At 65.1% G+C, this 16,918-nt stretch overlaps 1 protein-coding gene across 1 annotated transcript; it reads left to right on the top strand.

The window, feature by feature from the left end:
• The first annotated feature begins 7,080 nt into the window (after positions 1-7,080).
• Positions 7,081-15,127, top strand: AGXT (alanine--glyoxylate aminotransferase). Its single transcript, XM_037069302.1, has 11 exons — positions 7,081-7,386; positions 7,482-7,674; positions 8,500-8,564; positions 9,147-9,247; positions 10,153-10,223; positions 11,345-11,429; positions 12,430-12,531; positions 13,108-13,177; positions 14,009-14,104; positions 14,268-14,396; positions 14,920-15,127. The coding sequence occupies exons 1-11, from the start codon at positions 7,222-7,224 to the stop codon at positions 15,025-15,027; spliced, it is 1,185 nt and encodes a 394-aa protein (XP_036925197.1). The 5' UTR covers positions 7,081-7,221; the 3' UTR covers positions 15,028-15,127.
• The last annotated feature ends 1,791 nt before the right edge of the window (positions 15,128-16,918 follow it).

Below are 16,918 nucleotides of genomic sequence, written 5' to 3'. Positions count from 1 at the left end.
TACAGGCGCCTGAACAGACTAACACGCAAGGAGAGCGCAACCGCAAACAGTTCACTAATGTCCCAGTGACCCGGGGGTGGGGGAGTTGGTGACCGAGGCTGTGCACATACGACAGAACATCCCTGGACAAGGCTCTGGGAGATCCAGGAGGGGTGTACATGCGTGCTGCGTGAGTGTGCATCTGCGCACAGTTGTGCGCCCCTCCCTGGGGTGCCTTCTCTTCAACCGTGTGCACTAGTTTCCGTGGCCACCGTGACAACTGACCACAAACATGCTGGCTTCAAAGCACAGAAGCGTGTCCTCCGGCCCTTTGGGTGGGTACCCCGTGGTCTTGATGGGCCAGGATCACCGGTCGGTGTGCCGGGGGCCCTCCAGGCTCCAGGGGCCCCTGTTCCTGCCTCTCTCAGCTTAGGGAGCCACACTCCTTGGCTCAGGGCCCCTGCTGCCACTCGCCCCCCATAAGCCCCCACTGCCATCCCCACACCATCTTCTGCCTGAGCCTCCGGGGACCGTGAATCCGGCAGCGTGGAGGCTCCTGGGTGGGTGCGCATGTGGCAGGGCCGAGGACTGACCCCCCCGGGCAACCTCGTTTCTATTCCACTAAAGTATGAACGGGCTCCCTTCTCATTTTGTCATTTAACTGCACCAGGCCCAGTGGCTGTGGCCGTCCGCAGCATGGACGTCCCATAGTTAACACGACCCACATTCTGTGCCCATGGTGCCCCCGTCTGTCCACCACTACACACCGGCTGCCAGGAGCCCTGCCCCCGGCAGGCCCCTCAGGGGGACCCTCTGTCTAGGTGCCTGGACGCAGGACTTCTGGGCCCAAGTCTTCCGCCGCCACTGTCACTGTGCTGGTGCCGGTCTCTTCCTGTCTGCGCTTGCCCCCGATGCGTGTTTCTCTCTGCGTGGTGACGCGCTTGTTAGTTTCCTAAGGAATCAGCTGTCCGGACCCCTTTGTACAGACAGAACCGCGAGTGGGTTCCTGGCTCTGAGGCCGGCTGATGCCCCCGGAGGAGCACCCTCGAGGGTCTTCGGTCCCACCTGGTCCCCAGCAAGGGCAGCTTACCTCCGCCAGAAGGTGGTTGGAGGCTGACAGGCGGTCAGAAGATGACATCGCAAAAGCAAAGCTGGCCGCAGAAGTGGCTGTAATTAAACCTTTTCTTAGGTCTTGGCAGAGAGAGGCTGACCTTGCAGGAAGGAGTCTGGGGATCGATGCCTTCCTGGTTCGTCTGCCCAGAGGACACGTGAGAGGAGCCAGGAGGCCAGTCTGAGCCCCGAGGATGGTGCTCGGGTTAAGCTTTCACCGGGAGCAAGTATGGGCTCAGAGGGCCAGCCCCATCGAGCACCGCTTTCCGGGGCGGATTCAGGCCCCCCATGGCGTGGTCGTGGAGGAGACGAATGGAATGAGGGGATTGTGGAGGGGCTCCAGGCACGGGCCGAGTAGAGAGGCCAGGGTGCACCAGGGTTCCAGAGATGGAGGCGGTGGCCTGAGCAGCCCTGGTGGGGAGAGAGAGCTCCCTCTGCTGGTCAGTGTGGAACACGAGCCCAGTTGCACTGTGGTCTGAGCCACTTCCTGGGAGCAGGAGATAGGGACCTAGAACACATCTAGAAATGGCAGGAAAAGGTAGCAAGGTGCCCCTCAGGGGCATGTCTTCCAAGTAAGCCTGACCTCCAGGCACTGTCCACCTGGGCGGGGTGGGGTGGGGGCCTGCCGGGCCCAGGCTCCCTCCAGTGAAGAACCCGCTTCCCCGGAAGACCCCACCTGGGCAGAGCACAGGGCGCCCCCACTCACCAGAAATGCCCGGGTGCCCTGCGCTCCCGGCCAGCCTAGCCAGTCTCCCCTCTCCCCCTGCTCTTCCCCACTGTGAATGGAGGCACCTCGGGCAGGTCGCTCCCTGCTCTGTGCCTCAGTCCCCCCAGGTATAAACTGGGGATTTAAAAGGGTACGTTTCTGAGAGGGAGGGAGGGCTGGTTGAGCTCAGTTCTGCGAAGTACCCAAGACAGAAACTGCAAGGGGCAGGCAGGGGCCCTGCCCCCCACCCTGGGCTTTGGTTTCAGCCCTTCCCAGATGCATCTGGCAGAGGAGGGGTCCCAGCTGCCCTGCCCCCGCAGGACCCATGCTTCACGCAATGAGAAGAAGCTTCCCCTCTGGGTCCCATCACCTCCCCAGCCTTCTCAGCAGCCTCCTGGGCCCTGTCTGGAGCCTGGGGACTCAGCAGCCCCGCCAGTGAAGGCTTCCCCGGGGCAAGTGCAGGGGACAGGTCAGCAGAAAAGCAGCAACCCAGACACCCCTCCAGCCATACACACCAGGTCTGGGGTGCAGGGGCAGCACAGAAACACTGTGTGGACATTCCCGGGACCCCCTGGGCAGAGACAAGGGGACAGCGAGGGCTGGGAGCTGCCCCCGGGTCTTCCGGCACCTCTGGGCGAAGGTCTGGGCTGTGTGGACTTAGCAGAGGAGCCCAGGGGTGAGTCTGTCCTGAAGAGGGGAGTCTCCTGACCTGGAATGACCCTATTCGAGCACCTCCTGCCTTGCTCCCTTTGTCCCTGTCCCCTCTGCTCAGAGGCTCCTGGGGGTTGGGGGCAGTGAGAGACTCAGGAATAGGAGGCCTCCCAGAGCCCTCCATGCAGGGGGTGGGGGAGGAAGAGGTGCGTAAATGCAGGGTCCCAGGCCCCGCCTGGCCTCCGGAGCCAGAACGTGATTTCCACAAGCTCTGAGTCGTGTTTCCATGAAAGCATGAGAAGCGCCGTCCCCCATAAATGACTTGCCCCAGCCACAGGTGATGCTAGGACCTCGGGTGAGGCCCGAGTAACCACCTCTGCAAAGACCTGTTCTAGACGATCGGGAAATCTGTCTCCGGAGAGGCCGTTAGGCAGTCGAGGAAGCGTTTCGGTTTTGCTGAATATTGAGGCTCTGTGAGAGAACGTCCGCTTACGTGCCTCCTGGAAGATGTGGGTGAACGGCGCGGTGTCTGGGATTTGCTTCAAACCTAGGGCAAAACTGGATGAGTGAAGATGAGGGCCAGGCCCTTGATTAAGGAAACAAGGGTGTCAGCTGAGCGTGCGTGAGGTGGGTCTGGGTGGGGGACATGTGTCCTCTGTCAAGATGGAGAATGACCCTCGAGACTCACATTGAAGACATTTTCCTTTTTTTTAGATTTTATTTATTTATTTTTAGAGAGGAAAAGGAGAGAGAACAAGAGGGAGAGAAGCATCAGTGTGTGGTTGTCTCTCACACGGCTCCCACTGAGGACCTGGCCTGCAACCCAGGCATGTGCCGTGACTGGGAATCGAACTGGCGACCCTTTGGTGCTCAACCCACTGAGCCACACCAGCCAAGGTTGAAGATAGTTTGAAGTGGTTGTTTCTGCCTGAGCCACCTGTCGCTGCCTCTGTGTGGCTCCACCGACTCTGGCCACTAGAGGTCACTGTTGTGTTGCTCTCCCTGGAGCACTGCCATGCTAGGTGTCCCCGTGCTCACTGCGCCCCCAACCTGGGTCCAGCACGTGGTCTCCCACCTACTCCATCCATGGTGGCTTTTGGAGTGGGGGGAGCTGGGACCCCAAGTCCACCCCCTTGCAGCCTTCCTGTGCTTGGCAACCTGGCCTCCTCGGGCTCCCGCTGATTCTCGCCAGTGAGAAACCCAGGCAGCTTCTCTGGCCCATGCAGTCCTGCCGAGCCAGACTCAGGCCCCTGATGCCCACGTCTGAGAGGACACGTTGGTGCCCTCCTGGCACAGGGGTTCACTGTGGGGGTGGGGCAAAGCGTCCCCCTTTGCAGGCTGTGATCCGTCCCTGCAACAGGTGACGTTGAGGTGCTGGAGGTCTCTTGGGATAAACCCCGGTGGGCCTTCCTCGTGCCAGACCGGGCCCACAGTGCACCCCCTAACTCCATCCGCCACCCCATTAACCTTCCTCCACAAGCTGTGCCCCCACCCGACCCCCAAGGCCACCGCACCCACTGCCTGTGTGTTTTCTCGCCGACTTTCTCTAAAGTGTTGACTTCCACAAGGTTGATGGTAAAGGATGGTGAACACACAGAAGCATGGTTAACGGAGCAGAAAGTACAGCCTCTCCTGGGCAAGAAGGAAGCTGTGGCTTGTCACACGGGGGCAGAAACAGCCTGCAGGCGCCGAGCCCTGAGACATATAGATGGGAAATGCAAATCTCACCTCCCTGGGTTCAGGCTGAGAGAAGCTGGGGAGCCCCGGGCAATTCTGGACCCGATTCTGCCATGTTAAGAGCAAGATTTGAAGTTCATGTGTCAGTTAGAAATACCCCCTTCCCTCCTCCTCTGACCCTGCATGTCCCGACATTTAAACTCAGCATCGAGGAGACACCCAGCAGAGCCCGGCAGCCGGCAGAGGGGCTGGAGGCGGCGCTACCAGCACAGGAGGCCACGGCAGCCCGAGCGCCCGGTGCACCCTGCCCTCCCAGCACCGCTGGGCGGGGCTGGTCGCAGACCTGGAGGCTAAAGCCGCCATTTGCGCTTTTTACCAGAAGTCGACATTTTTAACTTTGTTGGACTCCCCCGTCCTTGGGGAGCAGGACCTGGGAGGCCTGCCTGGCAGGGAGGGGGTGCAGAATGGGCCCCAGGCCCTGGTCTGGACCGCATGCCCCTCCCAGAGCCACCTCCTGGGGCTGCTGGCTCAGGGCCCTGGCTGTGATCCGAGGGTGGGTGTGGCCTCTGGCCTTGGTGTCGAGGCTGGAACTACCTGGTCCACCTGGACGGGGGGCCCTCATCGGCAGGACTCTGGAGGCGGGGCTGTGGCACCCACTGTGCTCCTGGCTGTCTTCAGGGGCGCCAGGGCTCCCAATGGGCTCCGGGCCTGAGGAAACGCCTGTCGATTGCGACAGCTCCCCCCGTGGTGTCGGCACAGGGTGCCTGTTTTCGAACAAAACACACACCCATCTCTGCTCTCCCTGGACACTCCCACGTGCCAGGCCAGGCATGCAGCTCCTCTTGGAGTGGAGTCCTGCCCAAAGGGCACGGGCAGTGGACAGACAGCGCGACCCGTGTGGCATGTAGCGTGGCAGGAGGGTGTCAAATTCACCCCAGAAGATCAGGAGGCTGTGGCTGGGGATAAATGTCGAAGGCTTAGTCTAGGGTCTTAGCGTCTGCACACTGGACACAGGAGGCGGCAGCGCCCGGGGTCGGCGGAGGGGCAGGAGCCTGAGGTTGGAGAGTGGGCAGTGCTGGTCCAGGGCGGGACTGCCGCACGTCCGGGAGCCTGGGCGCTGGAGCCTCCCCGATCAGAGCCACCCAGGTGGCCCCCCGCAGGCGTGGCGAGGGCACAGGCGCTGACACGGGACGGGGAAGACCAGAGGCGGCAGCTCCCGGGCCCCTCAGAACAAGAATAATGGCCTCCTCGACCCAGCTCACTTGGCTTTGGTATCTTGGCAAAGATACCTGAACCCACCACTCCACGTTAGCTCTCCTGCAGGGGCAGCTGAGGCCCGTGGGGGCTGGAGAAGTGGGGGGACTGGGGGTGTGGCCACAGCAGACGGGGGGGGGGCGCGGGTGGTGCTGAACAAACACCAGGACAAGCATCCCAGGCTGAGGGACAGCCCGTGCCGCGTGGCAGGCGCTCACGGGAGGCTGGAGGGAAGGGCCAGTGTGCTGGAGAGCAGGCAGGGGACAGAGCTGGGGACGTCCCCTCTAGAGAGGCCGGTACAGCAGCCCAGGTGGGGGGGGGGGCAGAGGGAATGCATGTCATCACCTTGGGTAGCAGACTCGGAGGTGGGGCCACGGCTGATCAGAGGGGGCTGGTCCTTGGGGAAGTGGCTCCCTGCCCCTAGCAAGCAGGTCCCCAGCCTCAGGCACAGCCTTGGGGCTGAGATCCTCTCAGGGCTGTGGCAGGTCAGCACCCGCTCGGGCCAGCCTGGCACCACCCTGTGACGCACAGAGGTCACCAGGACACGGATGCCGTTCCCTCAGAGCCTGTACAGCCCGCCTCTCACCTTCGCACCGAGCCCCTGGCAGGCCCTCCCCACCCCGCCCGACCCCAGACTCGGGGTGCCTCTCCATTCCCCAAGGCTCCGCTCCTGTGTCCCCGCCGCCCCCTTGACTGAGTGCCACCACGCCCAGGGCTGTGAGGTCCTTAGGCGCTCAGGCTGTGGCTGACCAGCCAGCCTAAGACTGGTGGGGTGCCCGTGCCCCTGGGATGTCACAGGAACCCAGCCCCAGAGGTGAGAGCGCGATGGAAGGGCCCTGCGGAGCTCAGGAATGAGTCCCCAGGGGGACGCCTCCTGCTGGGCCCAAGGTGGGGTGCTGTCTCCTTGGTCACTGGTCGAAGCCGCGACACTCCCGTGGCTACTATGGCCCAGGGTGTCAGCCTCGGCACCGGCAGGAAGTCCCGGCACCTGGGGAACGTAGGGAGCCCGCGGGCCTCCTTCCCCGGGGCCTCTCTCACTTCCCCAGACACCAGCAGCTCTGCTGGGCAGCCGCTCACCGGGCCTGGCTCCTTCTCCTGCAGGGACCCTTGACCCTCATTTATTCTGCCCACCTGTCGACTCGGCAGGCAGAGCAGGCTCCCCCGCACATGCCCCGGTTAGACGTGCAAGTGTGAACCCGAGGACCTGCAGGCTCCAAGGGACGGAGGGAGTACTTGTTTCCAGAAGGATCTTCCAGAAGGATCGGGGATGATGGTGCCCCAGTGTGTGTGCACGCGTGTCTGGGCCGAGTCTGGCCCACGGATTGCTTTGTAAATAAAGTTTTATTGGCACACAGCCCTACCACTCTGGCTGCTTCTGCTGTTCTACAACACCCTGGTTGAGTATTTGCAACACAGAGTGGAAGGCCTGCCAAGCCTGAAATATTGGGTCTCTGGTCCTTTAAGAAAAACGTTGGGGCCCCTAGGACCCAGCACGAGTGCTGCGAGGGTTCTGCCTGGCAGGGAAACTGAGTCAGGGGCCCGGCAGCCCACCCAGGATCCCTGAGCAGAGCCTGCAGGAGGGGGCTAGCAGGGAGGCTACCCCAGCCCCACTCTGCATTGGCTGGTCTCCGAAGGCTCCTCCCCCCAGGAGGGTTCAACACCCCGGGTGTCAGGCGCTGACTCCAAGGGTGCGCGCGGGCAGGGGGCTGGGTCACGGCCACAGGCAGGCAGCTCTTGACACCGCCTGCACCCGCCGTCCATCGAGGGGCAGCTGGGAAAAGCTCTGCGCTCTGACCTGGACCAGGGAGGCCCTGGGACCGCGGGCAGCAGGCTGGGTGCAGACCATGGCCTCGTACCCCCTGTTGGTGGGCCCCCCAGAGGCCCTGCTGAAGCCCATCTCTGTGCCCAGGCAGCTCCTGCTGGGGCCCGGCCCCTCCAACCTGGCTCCGCGTGTCCTGGCGGCCGGGGGACGGCAGATGATCAGCCACACGCACAAGGCGATGTACCAGGTGGGCCGGGGGCGGCCGACGGCCTTGCAGCCCCTCCCGGCGGGAGGCCCGGGAGCCAGGGGGCAGGCCCTGACCCGCACGTCCACCACCCCCAGATAATGGACGAGATCAAGCAAGGCATCCAGTATGTGTTCCAGACCAAGAACCGCCTCAGCCTCGCCCTCAGCGGCTCAGGGCACGCTGCCCTGGAGGCCGCCCTGTTCAACCTCCTGGAGCCCGGGGACTCCTTCCTGGTCGGGGTCAACGGCATCTGGGGCCAGCGGGCGGCTGAGCTAGGGGAGCGCCTGGGTAAGGGACGGGGCAGGGGTGGGGTGTGCTCGCCACTCCAGCCTTCCCCATCCCCCGCCTCGGCCCTCCCCAGCCCTCTGGGCCTCCACCTTTCGGCTGCTCTGCCCCACGGTGCCATAGGATGAGGTTTCAGAGGTAGAAGTCCCTCCTCAAAAATCTCAGAAACAAACATCTGGAGCCACAGAACACGGAGGAATGGACAGGGTTTTTCTTCCAGAGCAAATTGCGGAGAGACGGGGCTCAGGGGCAGCAGCGAGCCCTGGGTTTAATGACTGGCCGTCCAGTTAATGGACAACTTTGGACAGCTGCAGAGGCTCCGACCCGTGACCCACTGCCCCTTCGCCCCCAAACCGACAGGTTGCAGGCCAGGACCTCAGAGGGCTCTGACTGCCCCTGCTCAGCCTGGACAGGGTGCCCCCCACACCCCGGCCTCAGGCTCTGCCCTGAGGTTCGGATGGGTCTGGGGCCTCGGGGTCTCCCACACACAGCCCTGGGGCTTGCCCCTCCTCCACTCCTCCCTTCCTTCCTCCCTTCCTCCCTCCCCCCCACTCTCACTGGGAAGTCCCCGTCCACTTGGCCTTCAGCAAACGCTTGTTTCTTTCCCGTGCACGGGAAGCCTGGCCACTGGGCTTGGGGAAGGCGGCCCGAGGGAGGGATGGGCAGCTGGGCTGGGTGCTGCTCTTGGCCCGAGCACGCCCCACTCTCCTCTCCATGCGGGGGCCGCGGCTGGGTGGCCTGCTCCGCATGCCCCTGTACCTCTCTGTGGCTCCTGCCCTGTGTGCTGGGGCAGGTGTGGCTCACGGCTCACACTGGCCCTGCCCCCAGGAGCCCGCACGCACCGGATCACCAAGGACCTCGGAAGCCACTTCACGCTGCAGGAGGTGGAGGAGGTGCGGTGTGTTGCCGTGGGGGCAGGGGATGCTGGACAGCTGCCTGGGCTTGGGGCTGGGGGCTGGGCGTGGTGGCTTCTGCACCAAGTGACCCCCTCACAGGGAGAGCACTCCCGGCCCGGGAGCGGGTGGGAAACCTGATGGGGGGGTTCTGCCTGGCAGGGAAACTGAGTCAGGAGCCCAGTCCTGTGGGTGGGGCCAGAGGGGCTGGAGGCGTGAGGTGGGGAGCAGGACCTGCCCTGACTCTCCAGGTGTGTGCCCCTCCCTGACAGGGGTCAGTCCAGCCAGCTCAGACCCTGGGGACTCGCTGACCTCATGAAGTTCCCAATGTCCCCATGGGTGGGGCGAGAGGTGGAGGCCTGTCCCTGGTCTCCGGGAGGAAGTCCATCTCTTCTGGAATGAGCCCTCCTCCCGGGGGCTCCCACACACAGATGGGGGGCTGCACCCACCCCGGGAGGGGAGGCATGTTTGGGGGGCAAAGCCTGCCCTGCCCTCAGCAGGAAAGTCCTCTGTGAGCACTGGCTGGCCCGGGGGGCCTCTCCTCCCGCTGACTGCCCACGGCTGTCCCTCCGTGTCCCTCAGGGCCTGGCCCAGCACAAGCCGTCGGTGCTCTTTCTGACCCAGGGGGAGTCCTCCAGTGGCATGCTGCAGCCTCTCGAGGGCTACGGGGAGCTATGCCACAGGTGAGCCTGTCCCCGCAGGGGAGCCTGTCCCCGCAGGGGAGCCTGGCTCCAGGTGGCAGTGCTGGGGGTAGAGCCCAGGCGGGGTGGGTGCGGTGCTGGCAGGTGCTTACAGCCCAGGTGGTAGCGGGTGGGCTGAGTCCCCATCCTTTGCTGCCCTCACCCAGCATCTGCCACAACGTGTGGGGTGCAGGCACCTTTCAGGGTCCTCCTTGCTCTTCTCTGAATGTGGTGGGCTCCCCACTCATGAGAGCAGGATGAGGACCCCTCCCACTGCCTGCTCTGTGCCCATTGCCCTCCAGGCCCCATGGCTGGGAGGGTTTGAGGCTGACCCAGCTCCCTGGCTCCCAGGACATGGGGGGCTCTGCCCCACCTCACCTGAGATCCCAAAGTCCCAGGGCAGCCTGAGCTGTCCACTCCCTCCACCAGCCTCCCCCACCCCTATATGGGCACACAGGCCTTGTAGGAGCCGAGGGCTCCACCCACCCTATAACCAGCTGTCCTGCCCTGCAGAGGTGACCACAGGCTAAAAGGATGAGACCCCACAGCCAGGCAGGCTCTCCTGCTGGGATCCCAGCCCACCTGCCCCCCAAGTCCTGTCCGGTGACTCAAGCTTACCAGCGTGACCTGGGCTGTGACCCTGAGGGCTCTGCCTGTCCCTCTGTGCCCACTCTGCCTTTTTCTAAGAAAACCTGGAGGCAGGGGCCCAGCTTTGGCTCCAGCTGTTTCTGGACTCTACTCTCTGGACTCTGCTCTCTGGCCTCTGACCTTATGGTCAGCAGGCTGCTGGCGGACGGGGCCCAGGCTTGCACTATGTGGCCCTTGGGCCTGAGCCCTCGGAGCCCCCGTGTGTGGGGGGGCCCTGGGGCTGCAGCCCCGCCTGCCTCACTGGACGGCCCCTCCTCCAGGTACCAGTGCCTGCTCCTGGTGGACTGCGTCGCGTCCCTGGGTGGGACCCCCATCTACATGGACCTGCAAGGTGAGGGCCCAACCCCACAGGCAGATGGGCTCCCTGGATTCATCAGCACCCGGGGCTTCTGCAGGGTGTCCAGGAGCTGAGGTCAGAGGCAGGCAGAGCTTCTCTGGGTCAGCACACCCTCAAAGTCCCTGCAAGTGCAGGAAGGGGGACAGGGCCGTGGGTCGCGATGCCTCTGGTCGCGGCTGGGCCCCCTCGTCCCCACTGCCCGGACCCCCTACCAGCCTGTCGCACCCAGTGAGCTCACGGTCAGACTGACTTTCAGCCCCTGGGACAACGGAGGGGCTTTATGGGCTGACGCTCACGCCACTGCTCTGAAAGGGCAGGGGACGAGCGGGGGACCTGCTCAGAGCGTCAAGGCCATCCCCAAGATGACACACCGTGCCTCTCAGGCTGACCGCTCCACCACCAGGGAGGGAGGGGCCGGGCTGAGGCTCCAGCCCCAGACCCCAGAGTGCAGGCCCCACAGATGGCACGGCACCCCTCGGGCCCAGGGCACCCCTCCGCGTCTGCCCTCCAGCACGGTGTCGGCAATGCCCTCCACGCCCTTTTCACCCGTCACGCAAGCACACCGCACGCCCCCCTCTCCTCTTGGTGGACTCTGGGGCTCTTCCTGGTGCAAGGATGTCAGGACTGGGCTGGGAGAGTGGTCCTTCCCAAGCCTGTGAGCCACACTTGAGGCCACTCCTGGGGGCCCCGCCAGGGAGATGGGAAGGTGGGCACAGCCTGGGCTTGCTTGGCTATCTTCCCCACAGCCCGGAACCACGGGGCCCTCAGAGGGGCTGTAGGTATTTTGTGACCCAGCAGGGGCTTGGGCTCCAAGGTGTGAGCAGACCAGCCTGTCCGACGCTGCAGCCTGCCCCTCCCACTGACACACTGCCGCTGCGTGCGGCCCTCCCCCAACACCCAGACCCTCACTGCTGCCCCACAACCCACTGTGCCTGCCTCGGGGTCAGCATTCCACCCCACGGGGCAGGGTCTGGCCCTGCAGAAATGCTCCCTCACTGCAGACACAAGCAGCATGGTGGGTCCCCAGTTCCCCCAAGATGGTGGGCCCTGAGCTCCAGGGGCACCCCCGCTGGAGTGACCCTGCCTGGGGGACTACCCTGCGAGCTCCCCCACAGGCATCGACGTCTTGTACTCGAGCTCCCAGAAGGTTCTGAACGCCCCTCCAGGCACGGCATTCATCTCCTTCAGTGACAAGGCCAGGTGAGGGGTCCGGGGCTGCATGTGCAGGGGGGCTGGGGGCCCCTGGAGGGAGGGACAACTAGGGAGGGCATGGTGCCACGGGATGCGCTCCGAGATGCCCCCTAGAAAGCTCGTCATGAATCCTGACGGGTGCTTCACTCCCCGCCACCCCCACGGGTGTGACAAAGCCCTGGTTCCCAGGGACCGGGTGGCTGGGCATCGTGAGGGCCACGCACATGGGGCAATGGCCTGGGCCATCCACCTTCTGAAGACACCCCCCAGGAAACCTGGGCTTGATGTGGGAGGCAGGAACTGGCCTTCCAGGGGTCCCCTGCCACAGGCCGAGGATGGAGGCCCAACGCTATCAGGCCCCTGCTGCCACCAGCTGCGGCTCAGCGTCTCGGAGCCAGGGAGGGGTGGGGGAGGGGAAGCTGGCCCCAGCAGGCTGTGAGCAGGTGCTGGCTGGTGTCATTTGCCAGGATGAAGGCCACATCAGGGATTTCATGTCTGAGTGACCCAGGAGGGACAGGGGGTGGCTGGGTCTGAGTCCAGAGAGCAGGGAGGCCCAGGCTTCTGGGCCAACCTGGGTGCCCAGCCTGGGGAGGGGGGCTGCCTAGAGGCCCCTTGATGACACCAAGCCTCACAGATTATGCCCCAAGGTGCACAGCCACCAGGAGAGAGGGGGGCCAGCCTCAGTTTCCCCTCCGTCGTTCTGATGTGTTTGGACTCGCCAACGCAGCAGCAGTCCCTCCCGCCCTCACTGAGGACCGCTTTTCACTGACCTCTGACCCGGGGACGGAGGCAGGACGGCTCCCAGGGAGGGGCCCGAGAGAGGGGCCAGGCCGGACCTCCACGCAGCAGGGTCACGCCCAAGGGTCAGCAAGACTGGGCTGCCTGAGGGGCCCATATCCCTCTGGGCCTTTCCCGGGGCCCCCACTTCTGAGAAACAGGAGCCCGGGGGGCGGCCTCACAGGCTCTGCAGCCGGGCCGGCAGGTGCTCACCTGGGCTCATCCTCCCCAGAGACAAGGTCTACGCCCGGAAGACGAAGCCCTACTCCTTCTACCTGGACATCAAGCTGCTGGCCAACTTCTGGGGCTGTGACGACGACGAGGAGCCCAAGATGTGAGGGTTGGGCTGGGGTGGGGGGCTGGTGGGCAGAGGGGCACGGGGGGTGCCCTCCCACTGCCCCGGCCCCTCATCACTTTTACCCACTGGGTCCTGAGGCCCACATCCGGGCACCTACCTGGCTCCCCGCTTCCCCCTGGCCCAGGGCCTGAGGCATGGCCGCTGCCCTTTCCCAGGGCCCTGTCCCCCGAGAAATCCCAGCATCAGACGCTTGCGCTGGGCCACATCCCCCAGTTCCGGGCCTCAGATGGGCCGTATCTCAAAAGACGGGGGTGAACCAGGGGCTCTCTGCGGGGTGGCTCTGGACATGGCCCCCTATGCCACCCATGGGGACACGAACACCCGGCGTTGTGCTCCACCAGTGGGAGGTGGGACCCAGCTGGGCAGCATCCGTGAGGTGTGGGTCGCACCCCTCCGAGCCCAGCTCCCACGGACCTAGCCGCCCTTCCAGCTCTGAGTCCGTGACTCCTGGCCTGGAGCGCTCCCCTGGGGAGGGGGCCGGCCCATCCTCCTAGAGCCTGACCCGCCTGTCCCCACCCAGTGACCTGGACCATGCCCCATCCTGTCTTGCAGATACCACCACACCATCCCTGTCGTCAGCTTGTACTGCCTAAGAGAGAGCCTGGCACTCATCGCGGAAGAGGTGAGGCCTGGGCGTGCTGGCCAGGACCAGGGGTGTCAGGGGCAGGGCCGGCAGGTGCTGAGGGAGGCTGTCCTTGAGGACCCCACCCCCAGGAGGGGCCAGCAGCCCAGCTGTGAGTGGCAGTGACCGAAGTTCAGCAGCCTGGGTGCCTTTCTGCTCCCAGGTGGGGGCTGGAGTTGGGCAGAGACAGTGCCAGGAACCCCACCCACACAGGCCGAGCTGGCTCTACTGCAGGTTCAGGACAGGACATAGGGCACAGCACAGCCCGCCTTTGCTGTCCAGACCTCCTGGGGCCATGGCCGGCCCCCAGCCCAGCCCCCGGGGAGACAGGGCTGTGGGCGGCTTCCTGGGGGGGCCAGGAGCTTGGCTGGCTGCGCTGTCCCCCATCCCGTGTCTGCTCATAAGTCACCACCCCAGGGCTGAGCTGGAGTCCGGGTGGCGGCCACCAGCACCCAGCTGGGTTGTGCGCTCCCGGGGGCGGCTCCCCCAAAGGGCAGGGTGTGAGCTGGGTAGGGCAGAAAGAGGATGAACTCCCATGGGGCTGTGTGGTCAGTGTGGGAAGGAGGAGGAGCCCCGTGTGCCCCAGAAAGTCCCCGCCCTGCCCCAGCCAGCTCTGCCCTCCCCTCCCCAGAGCCCCAGCAGTGGCTGGGCCCACCCCTCCCCCAGACCATTTCCACCTGTCCTGAGGTAGCCCCTGGGCCAGAGCCACATGGCCTCAAACCCAGGCGGCGGGCTGGAGGGGCCTCGCAAGGGGCCGCCCCATGGGTGGGAGCCAGCTCCCTGCCACCCGGCCCCCGGCCCCCTCACCCACCGGAGCCTCTCCCTCGGCAGGGCCTGGAGAGCAGCTGGCACCGCCACAGGGAGGCCACCTCCTACCTGCAGGGCCGTCTGCAGGAGCTGGGCCTCCAGCTCTTCGTGAAGGATCCCGTACGTTCGGGGGTGGGGGACGGGGCAGAGGGGGGTGACCTTGCCGTCCTCAGGCCTTTCCTCAGACCTGTGCCCCCTAGCCCCACCAGTCCCTCTGAAGCCCTGGGGCCGGGTGTGGCAGCCCCGGGCTGTGGTGCTGGTGCCGAGCCGGCTGGTCCTGCAGGCGCTGCGGCTGCCCACCGTCACGGCGGTGTCTGTGCCCGCCGGCTACGACTGGAGAGACATCGTCAACTACCTCAGAGAGCGCTTTTCCATAGAGATCGCCGGTGGCCTCGGGCCCTCCTTGGGGAAGGTGAGGGGGTGGCCCCACGCAGAGCGCAGCTGTGTCCAGGCCAAGGTTGGCGGTCGTCCAGGAGTCAGGATGGCTGGGGCGTCTGGAGGGAACGTCCCTCTCTGAGCCCCAGGGGTCTGTGCAGGGGGATCTGGGCCCGTCGCCCGCAATTGGGCAGGCGCAGACCCCCGATTCCATCCAGAATGTCCTTCCTTCCCTCCATGTGGCCCACCAGGCAGGAGGCCCAGTGCCAGGCCCAGCTGTGCCCATTGAGAGGGGGACTCTGAGTGGCCTGTGCGGACGGCTGCCCCGGCTGCCCTCCCCAAGCTCTGCAGGCTCAGCCTGGGCCCCTGCTCCCTGTGTGGCTGCGGAAAGCTCCGCCGGTCCTGTGTGCCCTGGTGGCGGGGGGGGGGGGGGGCCCCNGGGCCGGGGGGGGGGGGGGGGGGGGGGGCCCTCATTGGGAAGCCACCTGGCTCTGCCCAGACCTCAGCCAGGGCTGGGCGGGGTCCTGGATGGAGGCCGACATGTCACCCCCCGCCCACAGGTGCTGCGCATCGGGCTCCTGGGCTGCAACGCCACCCGGGAGAACGTGGACCTCGTGACCGAGGCCCTGAAGGAGGCGCTGCAGCGCTGCCCTCGAAACAAGCTGTGACCCGGCCGCCGGGCCAGGCCCTTCTGGAGGCGCTGGGGGCCCAGACAGGGTCTGCGAGACCGACAGGCCGCTGCCAGCCCCGAGGTCCTTCTCCTTCCTGGTGGAACGTCGTGGAAACGGCCCCTGGGGCTCAGGATGCACAGCTCCTCCCATGACCTGCAGCCCCCAGGCCCCTGGCCTTCTGGGAATATTCAATAAAGAGCAGGTGGCGAACCCTCCTCTCCGTGTGGGGCTGGGCCGAGGGAGGGCCTGGCAGGAAGGCAGCTCTGCCCCCACTGCACTCGGCTGTGAGAGCTCCGCTCCTCGCCAGAGGCTGGCCAACGGGGCAGAGCCCCAGACCCTGCCTCCAGGGAAACCCACAGCCCCAGGCCCTGCTGTGGCCAGTCCTGTGGACGGAGGCAGGGAAGAACCTGAGCCTGGGTGACCTTCCACCATTGGGCCTCAAATTGCAGCTGAGAGTGGCCTGGGGCCCCAGCCTCTTCCCCTCCTCAGCTGGGCGCCCTCTGACCCCTGTCCCACAATTCTGCCCCTCCCTCAGGTGCCCGCCTGTGCCGAGCCTCCTCAGACCCTCCCTGGGTTGAATCTGCAGACCAAGCCCTCCTCTCTCTGGCCTTCCCTGGACCAGGGTGTGTGCTGGCCAGTCCCAGCCACGCCCACATCTGCAGGTCCCCCGGGGCCCGAGATCCAGGGAAGGCTGTCAGGGGGGGCACCCCAGCCCGCTGCAGCTCCGTGTCTGTGTGGATGGGAGGGGTTGGCCTGGCTCTTCTGCCCCGTCACTCACCCAATGTAGCTGGAGCACAGGGCAGACCGGAGGCCGTCCACTCCATGCTGCTCACAGCCACCAGGGAGACGGGCACTCAGCGCAGGACCTCAGAGGGCCAGAGGGTCTGCAGTCTGCAGGCAAGGGCTGGGTGCAGCTCTCCCAAGGAGGCCAGAGGGTTTGGGGGCCTGAACATGCAGGGCCCTGTGGGTCGGCTCCAAGATGTTGTTGGCCTTTGTGCTGAGAGCAGCCCTGCTGGGTGGGGTTCCCCCAGAAGCAGAGACTGGAAGCTCAGTCCAGGACCACCCACGGGCAGGCCCCTGGTGCCCCCGTCCAGTTGGGCCCCACCTGAGTTCCACCGCTGGGCTTTGCAGAGGCTGGGCCCGAGTACGTGGGCTCTCACAGCGCGCTCTGCTCTCTGGCCCCTTCCTCACTCAGCACCTGTTGCTGCCAGAACTGCGGTGTGTCTGCTGCTGGGAGCTGACCCCTGGCAGGGACACACTGCCGTCTGTGCATTCGTCCACTGTGGAGGGACCTTGGGGTGATGTCCCCTGGGGGCCATTATGAGTAACCGGGTAACGAGCATTCTTAGACGGCTTCGTGTGGCAGCAGCTACTCATTTCTCTTGGGGGTGACCCAGAGAGGAACGGCGGGGTCCCAGGCTAAGGCAGGTCGGAGGCTGGGAGTCCTGGCTACAAAGTTCCAGAGGTAGCTGCTGCGTTGTACATCCTTGCAGGACTTTGGGGGGCCGGGGCCTTCCCCCCCTCACTGTCTCTTAGCCCGTCTTTTCCCCGAGGGGTGACGGTGCTGAGCTTCCCTTCATGTGTTTATGGGCCCTTCGCGCATCTCCCTGTGAGAAGAGTCGCCCGAGTGCCCTGCGCATCGCCCGACTCTCTTCCTGTGGCTGACCCGTCAGATGCAGTCAGGAGGATCTTCTCTTGTTCTGCACCTGACCTACATCCATTTTCTTTTTTTTTTTAAGATTGTATTCATTTATTTTTAGAGAGAGGGGAAGGGAAGGAGAGAGGGGGAGAGAAACTCAGTGTGTGGCTGCCTCTTACACATCCCCACTTGGAACCTGGCCCACAGCCCAGGCGAGTGCCCTGACCGGGAATCGAATCGGCGACCTTT

The sequence above is a fragment of the Sturnira hondurensis genome, unplaced genomic scaffold (genome assembly GCF_014824575.4).
Source record: "Sturnira hondurensis isolate 20B ecotype Veracruz unplaced genomic scaffold, ASM1482457v3 Scaffold0018493, whole genome shotgun sequence".
Lineage (NCBI taxonomy): Eukaryota > Metazoa > Chordata > Mammalia > Chiroptera > Phyllostomidae > Sturnira > Sturnira hondurensis.
This window is presented reverse-complemented; position numbering and strand designations above follow the sequence as displayed.

Excerpts from the sequence above, each read along its gene's own strand:
- AGXT (XM_037069302.1), top strand. The coding sequence starts at position 7,222 with ATGGCCTCGTACCCCCTGTTGGTGGGCCCCCCAGAGGCCCTGCTGAAG. Across the intron at positions 9,248-10,152 it reads TACGGGGAGCTATGCCACAG|GTACCAGTGCCTGCTCCTGG; the intron begins GTGAGCCTGTCC and ends CCCCTCCTCCAG. Across the intron at positions 11,430-12,429 it reads TCCTTCAGTGACAAGGCCAG|AGACAAGGTCTACGCCCGGA; the intron begins GTGAGGGGTCCG and ends CATCCTCCCCAG.